The following is a 15,543-nucleotide window of genomic DNA, read 5'->3' as shown; positions in this document are numbered from 1 at the left end:
TCTAACTTAAGTAATCTCAATTTCATTAAAAAATTCGTTTCTGAATATTATAAAGAAAATAATTGAATGTTATACTTGTTGAAAGGCAAAGATGTCAGCTATCAGGAGTCAAATATAAAATTATACAAGCTCATTCAGTGGAATAGCTTCTAATTTGAGTAATCTGAATTTTATTAAACTATTAATTTGTATTGAATTTGATTACGATCGATAAAAAGGAAAACTAATTGGTTCAAGAAAGTTGAATTATCTGGCAATTAGCACCAGGCCAACTTCAATTCAACTCATATGTATACATAATTTCATTGATTTATCATACTTACAACATATATTTATAAATTGACAAACATAATAAGGGTAAGAGATATCTAGATTACGCTCTCTTCCATAATATACACGTCATCTCAAGTAGTATGAACATCATACACATTATATCGCATATATAATGATATTCGCCCGATTATGTTTAATCTCTCAATCCCACACCCAAATTAACTAAACCAAGCTCTACATACGTACACAAGCTCTTAAAACATTCAAATTGTATCAATCAAGTTAGTTACTAATACTTAATTAATCACCTAACAGTTGTATGTCAAACAAAAACAAAAAAAGTACATACGAATTTACAAAAAGAGGCACTAATTTATGGTCCATTATATTGACCTACTAAATCAAAAATCAATGATTCATACAATCAATTAATCATATCGTGGCAAGTGCACCATGTCATTATATAATTTACTTGAAAGGTGCTTCCTCTTTATCCTAAGTCACTATATTACATGAAATTATTCCAAGAAATGTATTTAATTCCTTGCTTTGCGTATAATCACATGCCAAATTGTTCTTCTACTACGTAGCGTTTTCTTTACTTCTTCAAATTTTACTACTTCCTACCTTGAATTATGGCAAAAACAAGGTATCTATTCTTACGTACTTTTCAGGTTTGCTTAGTTTGTTAAACATAGATTGTTCATAGAGATGACATGCTAACGATGTTTAATATTGATTTTTATTTAAAATTTTAAGATTTACATAATAGTGAACAATTTTTTTTTTCCCAAAGAATTCTATCACCCATATATCTGCCAAAAAATTTAATCGAAGTAAACCTTGTTTTCGTCACTATTATCGTTATTACTATTTTTAAATGTTACAGAGTAGTAAACTAAGGCCCTGTTCACTCACCTTATTTTTGCTGAACTGAAATTATTTTTATTGAAGTTAAATTATTTTGCTGAATTGAAATAATTTTTGCTGATTTCCTATTATATTTCAACTTTAAAATTACTGATTTTTACTGAACTGAAATTATTTTTACTAACTGAACTTATTTTTACTAAACTGGAATTAATTTTACTAAATTAAAATTATTTTTACTGAATATAATTAATTTAAGGTAAAGTAAATAGGATGTAGTAGGGAAACATTCGGAATTCTTATTTTGAACTACGCATAAAAAATGTTGTGCTCGTGCGAATATCCATAGATGATGTCATGATTATCCACCCGTTACTCACCGAGTCACCGTGCTGGCCATGCCCAACACTACAGGATAAAACAAGGAGTACCAGCTACCAAGCAATAAATAATGGTGAACTGTATATACTGGTTCAAGCCCAATGTCTATATTCGTAACATTTTGAACTATAATCATGCAAGTTGGGCCTTTTATTTTCACTTTTGAACTAAAGGCACAAACACTGGCTTTCCTGATCCACTTTTTGCATTTTTTTAATGCTAAGGAGAAGAACTTTGACTATGCCTTAATTCTCTAGTTGGTATACACTAGACCCTAGTGTAGGTAGCCCAACCTACACTCCCTCTAAACGCAGCGTTTAGAGTTACTACCCACACCCCCTCCACTAACCCACAATAATTACCCACTCCCCACAATAACCACAGTAACTGCATAACTAACTTCCCCTACCCCACATATATATACATAAAAAAAATAAAAAAAAAAATCAATTTCAAATCATTCTCTCTCTCTAAACACCATCTTCTTCATTTCTCTAGAGTTTCTCTCTCATCAAACCCAACGAATCGGAACAAATTTCAATTTAAATCACTGAAAAATTGCTTCAAAATACTCCAAAATTGCTTCAAATGTCTGATATTCGAGAAGAAATTAAACAATCACAACAAAAAGAGTAAGTAATTTCGTTAGTTTTGTTCATTTTTTGAGATTGTAGTGCAATTTTATGTGTGAAACCTTAATTTTGTTCATTTTGTTGCGATTGTAGTGCGATTTTGCAAAAAACCACTACAGAGAAGAACATGAAAGAAGAAACTGCAAAATCGGAGCAAAATGTATCTAAAGAGTAAGTAATTTTGTTCATTTTCTTTCGATGACAATTATAGTGCGATTTTATGTGTGAAACCTAATTTTTGTTCAATTTTTTGCAATTGTAGTATGATTTTGGAGAAAAATACTTCACAGACGAGTAATTTGTTGAAAATTTCTGAAGAAATGTATGAACCCTAACTTTTGTAAAACCTAATTTGTTCATATTCTTGCGATGAAAATTATAGAGCGAATTTATTTGTAAAACCTAATTTTTGTTAAAATTTTTTGCGATTGTAGTAATTGTTCTAAGATTTTACTGAAAATAACTAAAACATTAACAATTTATTAAATAAAACAGAGACGATGATGATGATGTACCTCTTCAGTCAAGAGTAGACAAATTGAAAAAAAACCGCCAAAATGATCCAATTGTAGATCCGGAACTTTTAAAAGATATTGACAAGTCAATTGGTACGGATTTAACAATGTCTCCACTACCAAGGTAATTAGTCATTTACAGAATATATTATGTTCATGTCTAATATGCTAGTTGTATTTGATAAAATTGGTTTTATCTTTGTTTAATATGTTATTTGTATATGATCATATTTGATACTCATAATGTTCATTTATAGATATAGTTATGATCATATATTTATATTTGTTCATATGAGTATTTATTGAGATTTAAAAACAAAAGTACATTTCATTGAAACATCATTGTATATGATCATATTTGATACTCATAATGTTCATTTATAGATATAATTATGATCATATATGTATATTTGTTCATTTGAGTAGTCATTGAGATTTAAATAACAAATATACATTTCATTAAATCATCATGCACATATATAAATATGATAATAATCATTTCAGTGATATGCATTCAAACTAATGTCATGTAATTAATTTATAATGTAGTGATGTGCCATTTAGAGTGATACACTTGCTTCAATTTAGAGATGGGAAATCTGAACCATTAACTCTAAAGAAGGTTATAGAACAAAATGAATATGGTAATAGTTATGAAAGATACACTTTAAACAAGTAAGTTTATATGTATAAAATAATTGTTTTTACATTCAATTATTGTACATTGTATATATATACCAAACTTATTAGGTAATTCTTAAAATTTTAGTGAAAAAAAAAAGGTTCGAGTGAAATTTGTTATGTCAAAATCAAGACCACCAGAGACAAATCAAACAATAAGGTATAAAAGCTTTATACAAAATAACTAATTATCTTCTTCATTGTATAAATTAGTTCATACTTTAATATCATATTATATAAAATAATTCTGTTTTTTTTTAAGTGAACAAAGTGAGAACATTCCTGCTACTAATGCAACAACTAAGAGTGTGTCTGCTACACATAACACAACTGACAAAGAGAGTAGGGATGAAAGGTATACTAATGATCAATTTTATATAAACAAATGTTCATTTTTATAACAGTATATTTTATGTACAATTTATGTGCATTTTTTATTTAAAGTATTTCTTAATATTGATTTCAGCAAGCAAGAAGAAGTTCAACCAAAAGTGCAAAGCAATCCAGTAAAGAATAGTCTTGGCCAAAAGTAAGAAAACTTAAATGTTCAATTTAGATAGACTATATGTTCATTTGAAAATCAGTACAAAAAAGTTTGCTCATGGCCAATAGTAATATAAGTTATATGTTCATTTTTTTATTTACTAATCAAAATTGTAAATTCAAACATATTTTTAATGAAATATCAGAAAACCCAAAGATGATTCAAGAATAACAACATTAAAGGACAAGATGCAAGAAATACATTTAGACATAGAGAGAAACCCAAAGTATGTTTAAATTTAAATAATTGAATTAATTTAATCAATTAATGAATATATTTCAAAGTTAATATCATACATTTACAGAAAGTACAAAGAATCGACAATCAGAATTATGAGAAATCTCAAAAGAATGGAAAAGGCAAGCAAGGAAATCAGGAAAGGTAAATGATCATATTTATTGAATATTTTTGTTTAATAGTCATAAATATCAATTTTAACAATACTATTACTTTTGAAGGTGAAGCAAAAAAGAAAGAAAAAGGGCCAATAGAAGAGAAAACTGTGGAAAAAGGTAAAAATTTTAAAATGTACATTTTTATTACAAAAAATGTTCATATTGGAAAAGCATAATATTAAATATTCAATAAGATTAAAAAAATTAAATTTTAACTAAATAAATTTTAATAGAAGTACAAGAAGGAAAAAAAGGGACTGAAAAAGAGAAAAGCCCTAAAGACAAAACTGTGGAAGATGTCTTTCCAAAGACAACAAATGTAGAAGGTAAAAATTTATAAATGTACATTTTTATTACATAAAATGTTCATATTGGATCTACATAATATTGAATGTTCAATAAGATTAAAAAAATATATAAATATTAACTAATTAAATTTTCATAGAAGGACAAGAGGGAAAAAAAGAGCCTGAAAAGGAGAAAATCCCTAAAGAGAAAACAGTGGAAGATGAGTCTACAAAGACAACAGATCCGAAAGGTAAATAGTGGAAAATGTACATATTCATTACCTGAAATGTTCATTTATATTGTATATAGTAAACATTTGTCATCCAATTTAATAAATGTTTATTTAATCTTTTATATTTGATCATTTCATATGCAGCACAAATTGCACCTGATTTTGTTCAAATTGAGGATGAAACTTATCTTCTAGATCAAGATGATGATAAAGTTTCCACAAAACTTAGTGAGGAGACAGCTCCATCATCACAAAAAAGTGATCAGTCAACCAAAATGAAAACAAGATACAAAATGGTTGCAAGGAAAAACAAAAACAAAAGCCTTGTTGTTGTGCCAAGTGGTAGAATTACAAGGAGCCAAGGTAATCATAATACTTTTCTGTTACACAATAAATATTACACTTTCAAATATACTAACATAAATTTTTTTAAAAACAATAGATGTTCTGTTAGATGAATCTGAAAAGAGAAGCCTGAAGAAGGATGTTGAACCTGCTAAAGAAACCGCAAAAATAGGACAGAAGAGAAGAATGTCTACAAGGAATTTTCCTATTCAAAAGGAAGCTGATGCACCACCTCCAGCACCTACTCCAATAAAAAAAATGGCAGGTGCTCCTGCTGAATATCCTCCAGACCAAGGCAAAAAGGGTAAATGTTCAATCTTAATGTATAGAATGATCATTTATGATGGTATATCATTAATGTTCAATTTCAATATATAGGTGGGAAAAAGAAAACTCTAGAAGAAGTGAAGAAAACTTCTAAGGTTGCTGGCAAAAGAAAAGCAGGTATATAATGATATATTATAAATGTTCAATTTCTATATATAGAATGATCATTTGAGAAAACAATTTTGTTCATTTTATCATTTGCTTACTGTACATTTTCAATACTTAAACAAAATTATATATTTAATTTTCAGATGTCAGTCCTGCCAAGAGAAATGCTGGAAAGAGAAAAAAAATACAAGAAGTACCATCAGATGAACCCTCTCAAGATCCTACTGATGAAAGTTCTACTGACAGTGATGATGATAGTGAAGAGTCAGTTTATAGAGCAGAAGAAGAGCCTGTCAGTGAGGATGATTATGAGGTGGAGGAAGAGGAGGAAGAGGAAGAAGTAAAGCCAAGGAAGAAACAGGCAAAGAAAGGGAATTCAGTGAAGGCAAAGGTTGAAAAGGAGGAGCAAAAGATGGTACTGTATGATGAAGGAAAGATTGAAGGTAGGAGAAAAAAGAAAATGAAAACTGAAATGGTTCAAGCAATAGAAACTGATGAAGTTGAGGAAATTCAGGAAGATGAATTTGAGGAAGAGAAATCTTCAAAGAGAGGAGGACATGTGAAGTTCATTGCATGGATAAAAAAGATGACACCTACCCAAAAACAACAAATTATTGATATAGGGTTAGGATCACTTCTTGACATTAGTTTACCTCAACTTGATCAAAAGTTCTGTAACTGGTTATTGGGAAGTTTTGAAGAAAATAGCCAGTGTTTTGAACTACCAAAGAATGAAAAAATAGAAATTGAGGTAGAGGATGTTAGGGTAGTTTATGGCTTTCCTACAGGAGAAATTCCAATTGTTGAGCCAAAGTCTGATAAAATTAGTGAGGAGTATGCAGAATTTCTGAAGAAATGGAGAAAATCATGGTCAGGAAAAACTCCATCAGTGAGTCAGGTATGATCAGTTTTAAATGTTCATTTTAAATACATTAAATGATCAAAAGTATAAATGTTTTGTTCATTTTGTTTGCAGATTGTGAATGGATACATAAATGATAAATTCACCAACAACAGACCACCAAGTGAACATTTCATTACTAACTTTTTAGCAGTGGCTGTGAACTGCTTGATGAAATGTGTATCAAACAATCAATGCCATTTCAAATTTCTTTATTCTATGATGGACAAAGAAAACATAAAAAATTTGAACTGGTGTCAGTTTGTATATGACTCACTTATCAAATGTCATGTTGATTGGAGAAAGCAGCAAGGCAAGGGGTTCTACAAAGGCCCTCTTCAATTTGTGATGGTATATTCTTAGATACAAGATGTTCATTTAAATTTAAATAAATGCACTTTTTTTTATTGTTTATGTTCTGTTCCATGTTTTCTTTTTTCTTGTAGTTGTTCTATTTTGATAGAGTTCAGAGGTTAGACAAAAGGCCTCCAAGAACAATTCCTATCATATCTGCATGGAATAGAGACATGGTTCTTGAGAGGTTGAAGATTGAATTAGAATTGGGATTTGGGAGAGGGAAAATTCTACCAAGGATTGCTGCAGAAGTTGAAGAAAGTCCTAAGGTTATAAAATGATCACTTTTGTTAACATAAATGTTCATTTGTATAATCTGAAATGTTCAACTGCATAATTTTTAATATTCATTCATATAGGTTTTTATGGATGATTTTGTTTCCCTGGTAAAAACAACTTGTTCAAACCTGTCAAAGCTTTCTTCAAAATTGGTGAAGGCAAAGGATATCTTCCCTGGAAATGACTTGGTGAAAAAAGTTGATGAAGTTTTAGGAAAGGTGGTAGCTAGGGAACCATCAATTCTAAGCCAAGATGAAGAATTCTTTGGCAGTGAGGATTTCCTAAATGCACTTGCACAAGCTGAGAAGAATCTGATGCAAGGGTCTGAAAAGCAAACAACTGAGAAGCAAATGACTGGGAAGAAATTAACCAAAAAGGGAAAGGAAAAAGAACAAGAATATGACATCAGAAAAGCTTTCAGCTTGGGGTTGACTCCACCTTCTCCAGCCATTGGTAAATTCTAACTAAAAGAGACTATATATCCTAATTTTTATATGAAAAATTCTAAATTTGTGGTCTAAATTGTCCTAAACAGAAACAGGGCCCACCTTTTCAACACTTGGTGATATAATTGAACAACCAATAATTTCAACAAATGGTAATATGTTCATATATTTAATAATAATGTACATAAACTTAAGTAGAAATGTTCATTTCTAATTATTATGTGTAAATACTATTAACTTAGTGTATCTCCAAAATGATGATTTATAATACAGCTGGAGAAAAGGATGTGGGTAAAACTTCAGCAGCTTCAGAACAAAGAATTGAAGAATTTTCTAGAACTGGTATAATGTTCAATTAAAAAGTGTAAAATGTTCATTTACAAACAAGAAATATTCATTATTAATTGTATTATTTTGTTAGACGCAGCAACTGGTTCAAAATTTGATGCTGACACTAGGTCAGATAATGAAGGATTGCCTAGAACAGGTATAATGTTCAATTATAAATACTCAAATGTTCATTTACAAAGAAATTATATTATATCTAATTAAATTTTTTCTTAGATGCAGGATCTGGTTCAGTGGTTGATGCTGACCCTAGGTCAGATGGTGGTGAAAAAAGTGATGATCCAAAAAACACAGTTGGAGGTGGAAAACAAAACAAGGAAGATGTTTTTGAAAAAACAAAAAATGATGAAAAAGTGGAGGGGTAAAATCCTGAAGACATGTCTTACTATTAGGGTTATGTAATGGTGTAGGATAAAATATCTAGATGGAACAATTTAACTTATGTTACTATCGTGTTGTAACTTGAAACTGGTGTTTCTCAAACTATTGTATGTGTGAACATTATTTTGTTGAATATGTAATATGAATGTATGGTTTATGTTAAATCAATAGGTTTATGTTAAATCAATATCTTTCATTTTATGAATTGAAAATGATTCAGGGTGTTACATAAGAAGCTTTTATTTTATTAATATGTACTGACATTGTTTCACTTTTCAGTGAAAACAAGAAGATTGTTGCTTCATCCTCAAAAGTCACAAAAAGGTACATTATTTATATTAAGTAAATGTTCAAAAATAATAATGAACATTTTCATATACCTAAATGTACATTTGTGTTATGTAATATGACCAGGAATGATGATAAGAAAAAGTCAATTGCAGAAAAGAAGAAAAAAACTGAAAAGGAAAAGGTTGAAAGGTATAATTTCAAATTTATTTATATACACTCAAATGTTCATTTATGTTCCTCATAATTTTCTTAATTTAACAATATTTTATATTGAACAACAAGACCAAAACGCGAAAAGAAAACAATTCCTCCTGCTTTCCGATCTCCTTACTTGGTCAAGTACAAGGATCTGTTTAAAGATGAGAAAGCCATGAACCAAATTGCAGTAGACTTTGCTCTTGGTGGAAAAGATGAAAGGTAATTACTTACACTAATTAAACTTAAGGTTTAATATCTTTTATAAAAATATGTTCACATTCATATTATTAAATGTTCATAATGCAGTGCACTCTTATACTATGATGGCTTGAATCTCATCAATAGAAATGAAATGAAAACTCTTGGAGATGATGTTGAAGTGACAAATTGTGTCATAGATGGATGGGCAAGGTTTCTTAATCATAAAAAGCCGAGAAACAAGATTTATTTCTCAACAGTGCTTCATGTTAGTCTTTCTTCTTTTTTTATATTATTGATTCTATTTTCCTATGATAAATAATTGCTAAAAATTCATTTAACTTCTATATGTTTGTTTGTATTCAACAGCACATTATGTGCACAAATAGAGTTTGTCAAGAAGGATCATCAATGAAGACAAGAATTAATGCCTTCATAGAAAGAATTGACAATGAACTGAAGTTGAATAAAATTGACAGCATTGTTGGATATAAACAGGTATTAATTCTTGTTTAATACAAATGTTCAATTACCTTCAATATGTTGTCCAATAACATTATATAATTTGTTCAGGTCTTCTTCCCAGTATCAACTTCTCAACATTTTTTTCTGTTGTGCGTCAATCATATAGAAGACAAAATTCATATAATTGACAATAGAAAACTACCAAAAAAGGTATCAGTCCAAGCAAAATATGAAGAACAACCAAAAATGATGGTGAGATAATATGTTCATTTATAGTTGACTACATGATCAATTATATTTTATTAATTGTTCATGTCTTCATCACATTACAAACTTCTAAACAATTTTTACTCTTTTTTCTATCAGTTAAAAGGATTGGCAGAGTACATGAAACACCTTGGATATCAAGATGCAAAAAGAATTGAAGACTACACAGTTGTTTTGGAAAAGATGAAATGGCGTAGCAACAATGACTATACAAACTGTGGAGTTTACATTATGAAGCATATGGAAACCTTCACTGCTGATCCTAATGAGAGCTGGATTTGTGATTTAAAACCAAACAATGTAAGAGTTATAAATGATCAATTATTTAAGATATAATATTCATTTATGAAACAGTAAAGATTGTTTAATTAAAATTTGACAATTCATTTTGTTCAACAGGTGGAACAAATTAGAAATCTAAGGCTCCAATACACAGCAGAACTGATGTTATTTGAAGAAAACACTGAATCAAGAGCAAATAGAAGGAAAGCTAGAAAATTTGCAACTTTGTAGTTTCAAATGTTCATTTACAACTATGTATATGTTCATTTCTTATATATGACTATTTTTTTTTTTAGAAGTAGACTTATGGATTTTATTTTAATATTATTGTAATTGATATTTCATTTTAATCTTTGAATGAAAGTTTTTTATATAATAGATCGAAAATTCAAAATTACAAAATAGTAATTAAATCAACATTACAAAAAAGTCTAATGTTTATAAAGTTCTGGAATACTAATTATTTATCTTTATTAGCCAAACGTTTAGCTACACTTGTATCAAAAAAGGCTAACAACTTATCATATTTAGAAGAAATCTTTTTAGAACCTAATTGAACATTTCTTGATTGAAGAATTGGAACACGAGCACCTTGATCATTTCTTTGAACTGTGGGAGGAGTAACTTGAACATTCTGAACAGGAAATCCTTGATCATTTATTTGAACCGTAGGAGAAATAACTTGAACATTTGTTGATTGAACATTCCTGGAGTTGGATATGATCATTTCTGGATTGGTGTTTGAACAATTCTGAGTTTGATTTTGAACATTCCTGGGAACAGTAGGTTGAATAACAACAGGAGATTTTGTTGACGCACTAGTATGAATTGGAACTCTTGGATTAATTTGAGAGTAAGTTTTAACACCAGAAGCACCTTTATTTGCACCAAAATTAGAACAAGGTTGAACAGCAGAAACACCTTCAAGATTTAAATCCTTCGCCTTTAAAAAAAATTAAATTGATCATTAATAAACCAGTATATGATCAGTTACAAACACTTATACAAACAAATATGGAAAAAAAAAACCTTAGCAATAGATGAAATATCAACATCAATAGATATGATAGATGAAAGAGAGCTTTCACCAGTAGCCTACAAAAAAACCAAAAAAAATATAAAAAATAAAAAATTAAATAAAAAAAAATTATAATATAGATCATAAATGTTCATATACCTGATCAAAATCATTGGAAATACTATGATTTGATTCCTTAGAACTAGAAGGAATTTCTTCTACAACAGCTGATTTTAAGCCGACCTATATTTTTAAATTATAAAAATCAATATTAATACAATATAAATAAAATGTTTTTTTTGGCACATTTGAATTTACCTGAGCCCGTTTATTTCTCAAAACAATCAATTCAATGGGATCACTAATAGAATTAGCATAAGTAACAGCACAACCGTTCTCATCAAGTTCCTATTTAAAAAAAAAAACATAAATGATCATTTACGAAAACTGAAATGATCAATTTGAAAATATGAAATGATCATATACCTGTACAACTGCTTGCCCTATACCCCTTTTGTAAGGAGTGTACAGAGACTTTTTCCTCTTGAAATTACCCTTTGCCTTGTTACACTGCTTCTCCAAGGTACTCTTAGGCCTTACATTCCTCTCACCTTTAGGCCTAGCTTTTGGAGGATTCTTGATCTCAAGATCAACAATTTCAACCTCTTTAACAGGTTCACTAAAGTCAATTACACCTGATACACTCTCAACCTTTTCTTTTAACAGATTGAAATAACACTCAACCTCTGCCCTTGCATTCAAAGAATTCTGACAACTTGTTATCAACTTAACAAACTTTCTGATTGTTTGTGACCTCCAAACACTAGTAGCCACAACATTTGTCCTCAAAGTAGGTTCTTCAATACCATGACTACACATGGCAGCCTTTGTCCATCGTTTCATTATATACTCTTGTGGAATATTACGCACACAATGCAAATGATATACTCGAAGAGAATGAGAACAAAGTAAACCAGTCTCACTAAAGTACATGCATGTGCAACAAATTGCATGTGTTTCCTTATTAAAAACAACTTCATGCTTAATTATATCCTTCCCAGGCCTCCAAAGAAGATATGAATATTCTGGAAAACGCAAACCATTATCAACATGATCATAAGCTGTCCCCCTAATGAACTCCTCTTCAAAAAGAACATAAGCTTGAATAGTGTACAATGATCTTGCATGATCTAATATACCAATATTAGCAAAAGCTAGGTGCCTATTACCCCTCAGAGTATTGTAATCTCTTGCACCTTCCTTACTTCTCCACTCAGAAATGACATCAAGAAAAACATGATAAAAATCACATAAACCTTGAGTCTTATTAAGACGTTGTGAAACTGACTTATTAGTAGTTTCACTACGTTGAGAAGACAATATACCACCAGACCAATACTTCTTAGAATAAGCAGGACACCACATTTCCTTTATTTTATACAAATCACATAACCAATCATCATTTTCACATTTGTATTTATCACACATCCTGTATAACAGAAATGATCATATATTAATTTAAAAATGAACAAAATATAAATTAAAATATGTACATTTGTGTAAAGAATAATGATCATAAACAATATGGACACTAATAATATTATGATAACATACATAACAAAGTAAATTGTATGATCATATGTAAAACACTAAATGTTCATATATATATCACATAATAATCAAATATATCACATAATAAAAATAAAAAATAAATACAAAAAACAATAATTTACCTTTTCCAGAAATATTCAAATTCAGCAGGAGTTTCACAATACTTCAAAAGATATCCAAACAAATCTGTAAAGCCTTCCAAAGCTCTCAATGCTCCAATGTGTTTCTTAGAATTTTGTTCAAGATGCCATACACATAAACGATGATGAACAGTTGAAGGAAAAATGTTTCTTATACCCGCTGCAATCGCTTGTGCTTGATCAGTCATAATTGTAATGGGACTTTTCCTCCCCATTGAGTGCAAAAATGTATCAAACAACCAATCAAAAGACTCGGTGCGCTCATTAAGAATAAAACCCATACCAAACATGACATTGTTACCATGATGGTTCATCCCAACAAATGGAGCACATATCATTCCATATTTATTAGTTCTATAAGTTGTATCAAAAACCAACAAATCTCCAAAGTAATGATAATCTCTCATCATCCTACCATCACGCCAAAAAAAACTAACTAAAGCACCACTATCATCTTGTTCAAAATCATAATAAAAATCTGTCTCATCCACATGTCTCTTGGCAAAATATTTAATCAATTGGTTACCATCACATCCTTCAATTTGGGCAGCTTTTTCAGATGACAATGCATTATAAGCATCAGAAGCAGTAAAACAAAGATTAGGAGATCCCCCAACCTCCTTCTTTAGAACCCTCAAAGAATCAGTAACTTTGACTCCACTCAATTTCATTGTTGAAATGAAAAGAAGCTGCTCTTTATTCACATCTCTTTGAGACCTTATCAAATGCCTTTTTTCAGGAGGAATCATAGCATGATTATGAACCATTTCATGTCTTGTACATGTATAGACCCCTAAATGATCAATATGAAACTGCACAAAAGCTAAACAACCAGTTCGATGATCCAACTTCTCATAAATCCTTTTATTCTTACACTTATTATCTTTGAATCCCTCATTACAACAAACAAATCTTTTCATCAAAAAAGAATCATCTCTTCTTCTCTTACTCTTCCCAATTCGAATTCCAAAACCTTTCCTAAAAGCATATTCATTATACGCTTCGAAAGCTTCATCTTCAGATTTAAATTCTTTATCCTTTAATTCAGACTGTTCTGCTTCTAAATACATAATATCATCATTTTTTTCCACTGCACAATATACAATTATAAATGATCATAAAGAGTTTCATGAATGAACAATAACAAATAAGTAAAATGTTCAATATCAAAACAGCACATGATCAATTGCAAAAAGAATTTCAGCACATAATATTTTGAACAATATTTTCATTATTTACCACTACACATAATATCGATATAAAAATGTAAAAATAAATGATCAAAAATGACTTTAAGACTGAACATAAACACATTAGTAACAATGAATAAACACATTAGTAACAATGAATAAGAAAACATAAACGATTAATTGAAAGTATAATCTACAAAATATACGACAAAAACACACAATTCTAAAACACAGAGAAAACAACAAATGAAACAACAAATGAAGCAACAAAATGTTCATACAAAGTACAACAATCCAAAAACGTTCATCATAATGTAATCAAAGTAGTAAATTCAAAAATCGAAAGTGAATAATAATACATCAATTAAGTTCAAATTAACAGAGCATTATAACAGAACAAATTAGGGATAATTAAAAATTGAAAAATTATGATCACAATTACTCACATTGTTGCACAAACGAATCAACGAAACGAAGTCCAGAAGGAAACACACGCTCGCAATCGCGATCAAAATCAACGCAATCTCCAGATGCAGAATTCGCCATTGATGATCGGTAACAATTAACGAATTCGTTCAAAAAATCAAATGAAGAAGATGAATTAGCGAGAGAAAAATGTAGATCAAAAATGGAGGTTGGTTGATCAATTGAAGAGAGAGAAAAAATAGGGTTTAAAATCATATATATACATAAATTGAATAATAAGAATCAAAGGAAAAAGGAAAAAAGAGGAAGAAAAGAAAAAAAGAAAAAAAGGAAAAAAAAAAAAAAAAAAAAGGAAAGAATCGCAAAAGGGAACTCAATACCAGCTACAAAACGACGTAGCATAGGGGGGGTGTAGGGAACACACCCTACACTAGGGTGTAGGGTAAAATTTTCATTAATTCTCACAACTTTTTTCGTTTAGTATGTGCGGGCTGGCTAAACATTAGGAGTAAACTGGGTAATAACCTTTTGAATTTTATGTATAACAAATTTACCAACCTTTTAAGAAAATAACAAGTGTTGATTGCTTACAACAAATATATAACTCCATCTTCTGTTTACTAGATAATGTCTCAGCCATGCTTGGTTTTTAAAATTAATACGGAAAAGTAATTGAAAATAGTGTTAAATGACCAACTCAACCAAAAGATTAAGTTGATGGTTGATGCCCAGAAATATGTTTTATATATACTCTGTCACATACGCCCCTTCATCGAAACCGTGACCTTTGTGTCACGTTGGCTCCGAGACCATATTAAAGGACTAAGTCAACCAAAAGTTTAAGCTGATAGTTGAAATTCAGGATCTGTTTACATACGCTATAACAATCTCACAGTTCAAACAATCTCTCCATTACCTAAAAATCGTAATTTAGCCATGCTTGACTAAAATTGGACTTTCAAGCCAAATCCTATGTATTCTCACCAACGACACTTTCCTCTACCTTCACACACTATGGCAACTCATGCCAAAAGTGGGATTTTCAAGCCAAATCCGAAGTATAAAGCTCATCTCATAGTTCAAACAATCTCTCCACTACCTAAAAATCCTAAATTAGCCATGTTTGTCCAAAATTCGTATGCCGCCATGAATGCGAA

At 29.9% G+C, this 15,543-nt stretch overlaps 3 protein-coding genes across 6 annotated transcripts; 2 read left to right on the top strand and 1 right to left on the bottom strand.

Moving 5' to 3' along the window:
- Positions 1-2,043: 2,043 nt before the first annotated feature.
- Positions 2,044-6,874, top strand: LOC110698255 (DNA ligase 1-like). The gene is made up of 15 exons (XM_021875651.1): positions 2,044-2,327; positions 2,419-2,478; positions 2,652-2,795; positions 3,615-3,707; positions 3,819-3,881; positions 4,042-4,122; positions 4,201-4,277; positions 4,355-4,408; positions 4,525-4,617; positions 4,737-4,829; positions 4,956-5,174; positions 5,254-5,460; positions 5,535-5,600; positions 5,735-6,489; positions 6,568-6,874. Exons 1-15 carry the CDS (start codon positions 2,284-2,286, stop codon positions 6,853-6,855), a joined length of 2,337 nt encoding a protein of 778 aa, XP_021731343.1. The 5' UTR covers positions 2,044-2,283; the 3' UTR covers positions 6,856-6,874.
- A 1,767-nt stretch (positions 6,875-8,641) lies between these two features.
- Positions 8,642-10,307, top strand: LOC110698091. The gene is made up of 6 exons (XM_021875494.1): positions 8,642-9,008; positions 9,096-9,255; positions 9,357-9,485; positions 9,561-9,704; positions 9,819-10,019; positions 10,119-10,307. Exons 1-6 carry the CDS (start codon positions 8,962-8,964, stop codon positions 10,230-10,232), a joined length of 795 nt encoding a protein of 264 aa, XP_021731186.1. The 5' UTR covers positions 8,642-8,961; the 3' UTR covers positions 10,233-10,307.
- Positions 10,308-10,438: 131 nt separating this feature from the next.
- Positions 10,439-14,865, bottom strand: LOC110698089 (protein FAR1-RELATED SEQUENCE 7-like). Of its 4 annotated transcripts, XM_021875490.1 has the most exons (7): positions 14,407-14,865; positions 12,753-13,860; positions 11,506-12,508; positions 11,338-11,427; positions 11,179-11,262; positions 11,031-11,096; positions 10,439-10,944 (listed from the first exon to the last, which is right to left on the bottom strand). In XM_021875490.1, exons 1-7 carry the CDS (start codon positions 14,639-14,641, stop codon positions 10,462-10,464), a joined length of 3,069 nt encoding a protein of 1,022 aa, XP_021731182.1. In that variant the 5' UTR covers positions 14,642-14,865; the 3' UTR covers positions 10,439-10,461. The 4 variants fall into 4 exon arrangements, with proteins under 4 accessions (XP_021731182.1, XP_021731183.1, XP_021731184.1 ...); XM_021875491.1 differs by lacking the exon at positions 11,031-11,096; XM_021875492.1 differs by lacking the exon at positions 11,338-11,427.
- Between the last annotated feature and the right edge of the window lie 678 nt (positions 14,866-15,543).

Source organism: Chenopodium quinoa, unplaced genomic scaffold, assembly GCF_001683475.1.
Source record: "Chenopodium quinoa cultivar QQ74 unplaced genomic scaffold, ASM168347v1, whole genome shotgun sequence".
Lineage (NCBI taxonomy): Eukaryota > Viridiplantae > Streptophyta > Magnoliopsida > Caryophyllales > Amaranthaceae > Chenopodium > Chenopodium quinoa.
The sequence above is the reverse complement of the archived record's forward strand: the minus strand, read 5'-3'. Positions and strand labels throughout refer to the sequence as shown.

Bases quoted from the DNA above. Each gene is read 5' to 3' on its own strand.
- LOC110698255 (XM_021875651.1), top strand. From the start codon at position 2,284: ATGAAAGAAGAAACTGCAAAATCGGAGCAAAATGTATCTAAAGA. The intron at 2,328-2,418 runs GTAAGTAATTTT...TTGCAATTGTAG, and splicing joins GAGCAAAATGTATCTAAAGA to TATGATTTTGGAGAAAAATA. The intron at 2,479-2,651 runs GTATGAACCCTA...TAAATAAAACAG, and splicing joins TTGAAAATTTCTGAAGAAAT to AGACGATGATGATGATGTAC.
- LOC110698089 (XM_021875490.1), bottom strand. From the start codon at position 14,641: ATGATTTTAAACCCTATTTTTTCTCTCTCTTCAATTGATCAACCAACC. The intron at 12,509-12,752 runs GTAAATTATTGT...TCTGTTATACAG, and splicing joins TTTGAATATTTCTGGAAAAG to GATGTGTGATAAATACAAAT. The intron at 11,428-11,505 runs GTATATGATCAT...TTTTTTAAATAG, and splicing joins TAGGGCAAGCAGTTGTACAG to GAACTTGATGAGAACGGTTG.
- LOC110698091 (XM_021875494.1), top strand. From the start codon at position 8,962: ATGAACCAAATTGCAGTAGACTTTGCTCTTGGTGGAAAAGATGAAAG. The intron at 9,705-9,818 runs GTGAGATAATAT...TTTTTCTATCAG, and splicing joins AAGAACAACCAAAAATGATG to TTAAAAGGATTGGCAGAGTA. The intron at 10,020-10,118 runs GTAAGAGTTATA...TTTGTTCAACAG, and splicing joins GTGATTTAAAACCAAACAAT to GTGGAACAAATTAGAAATCT.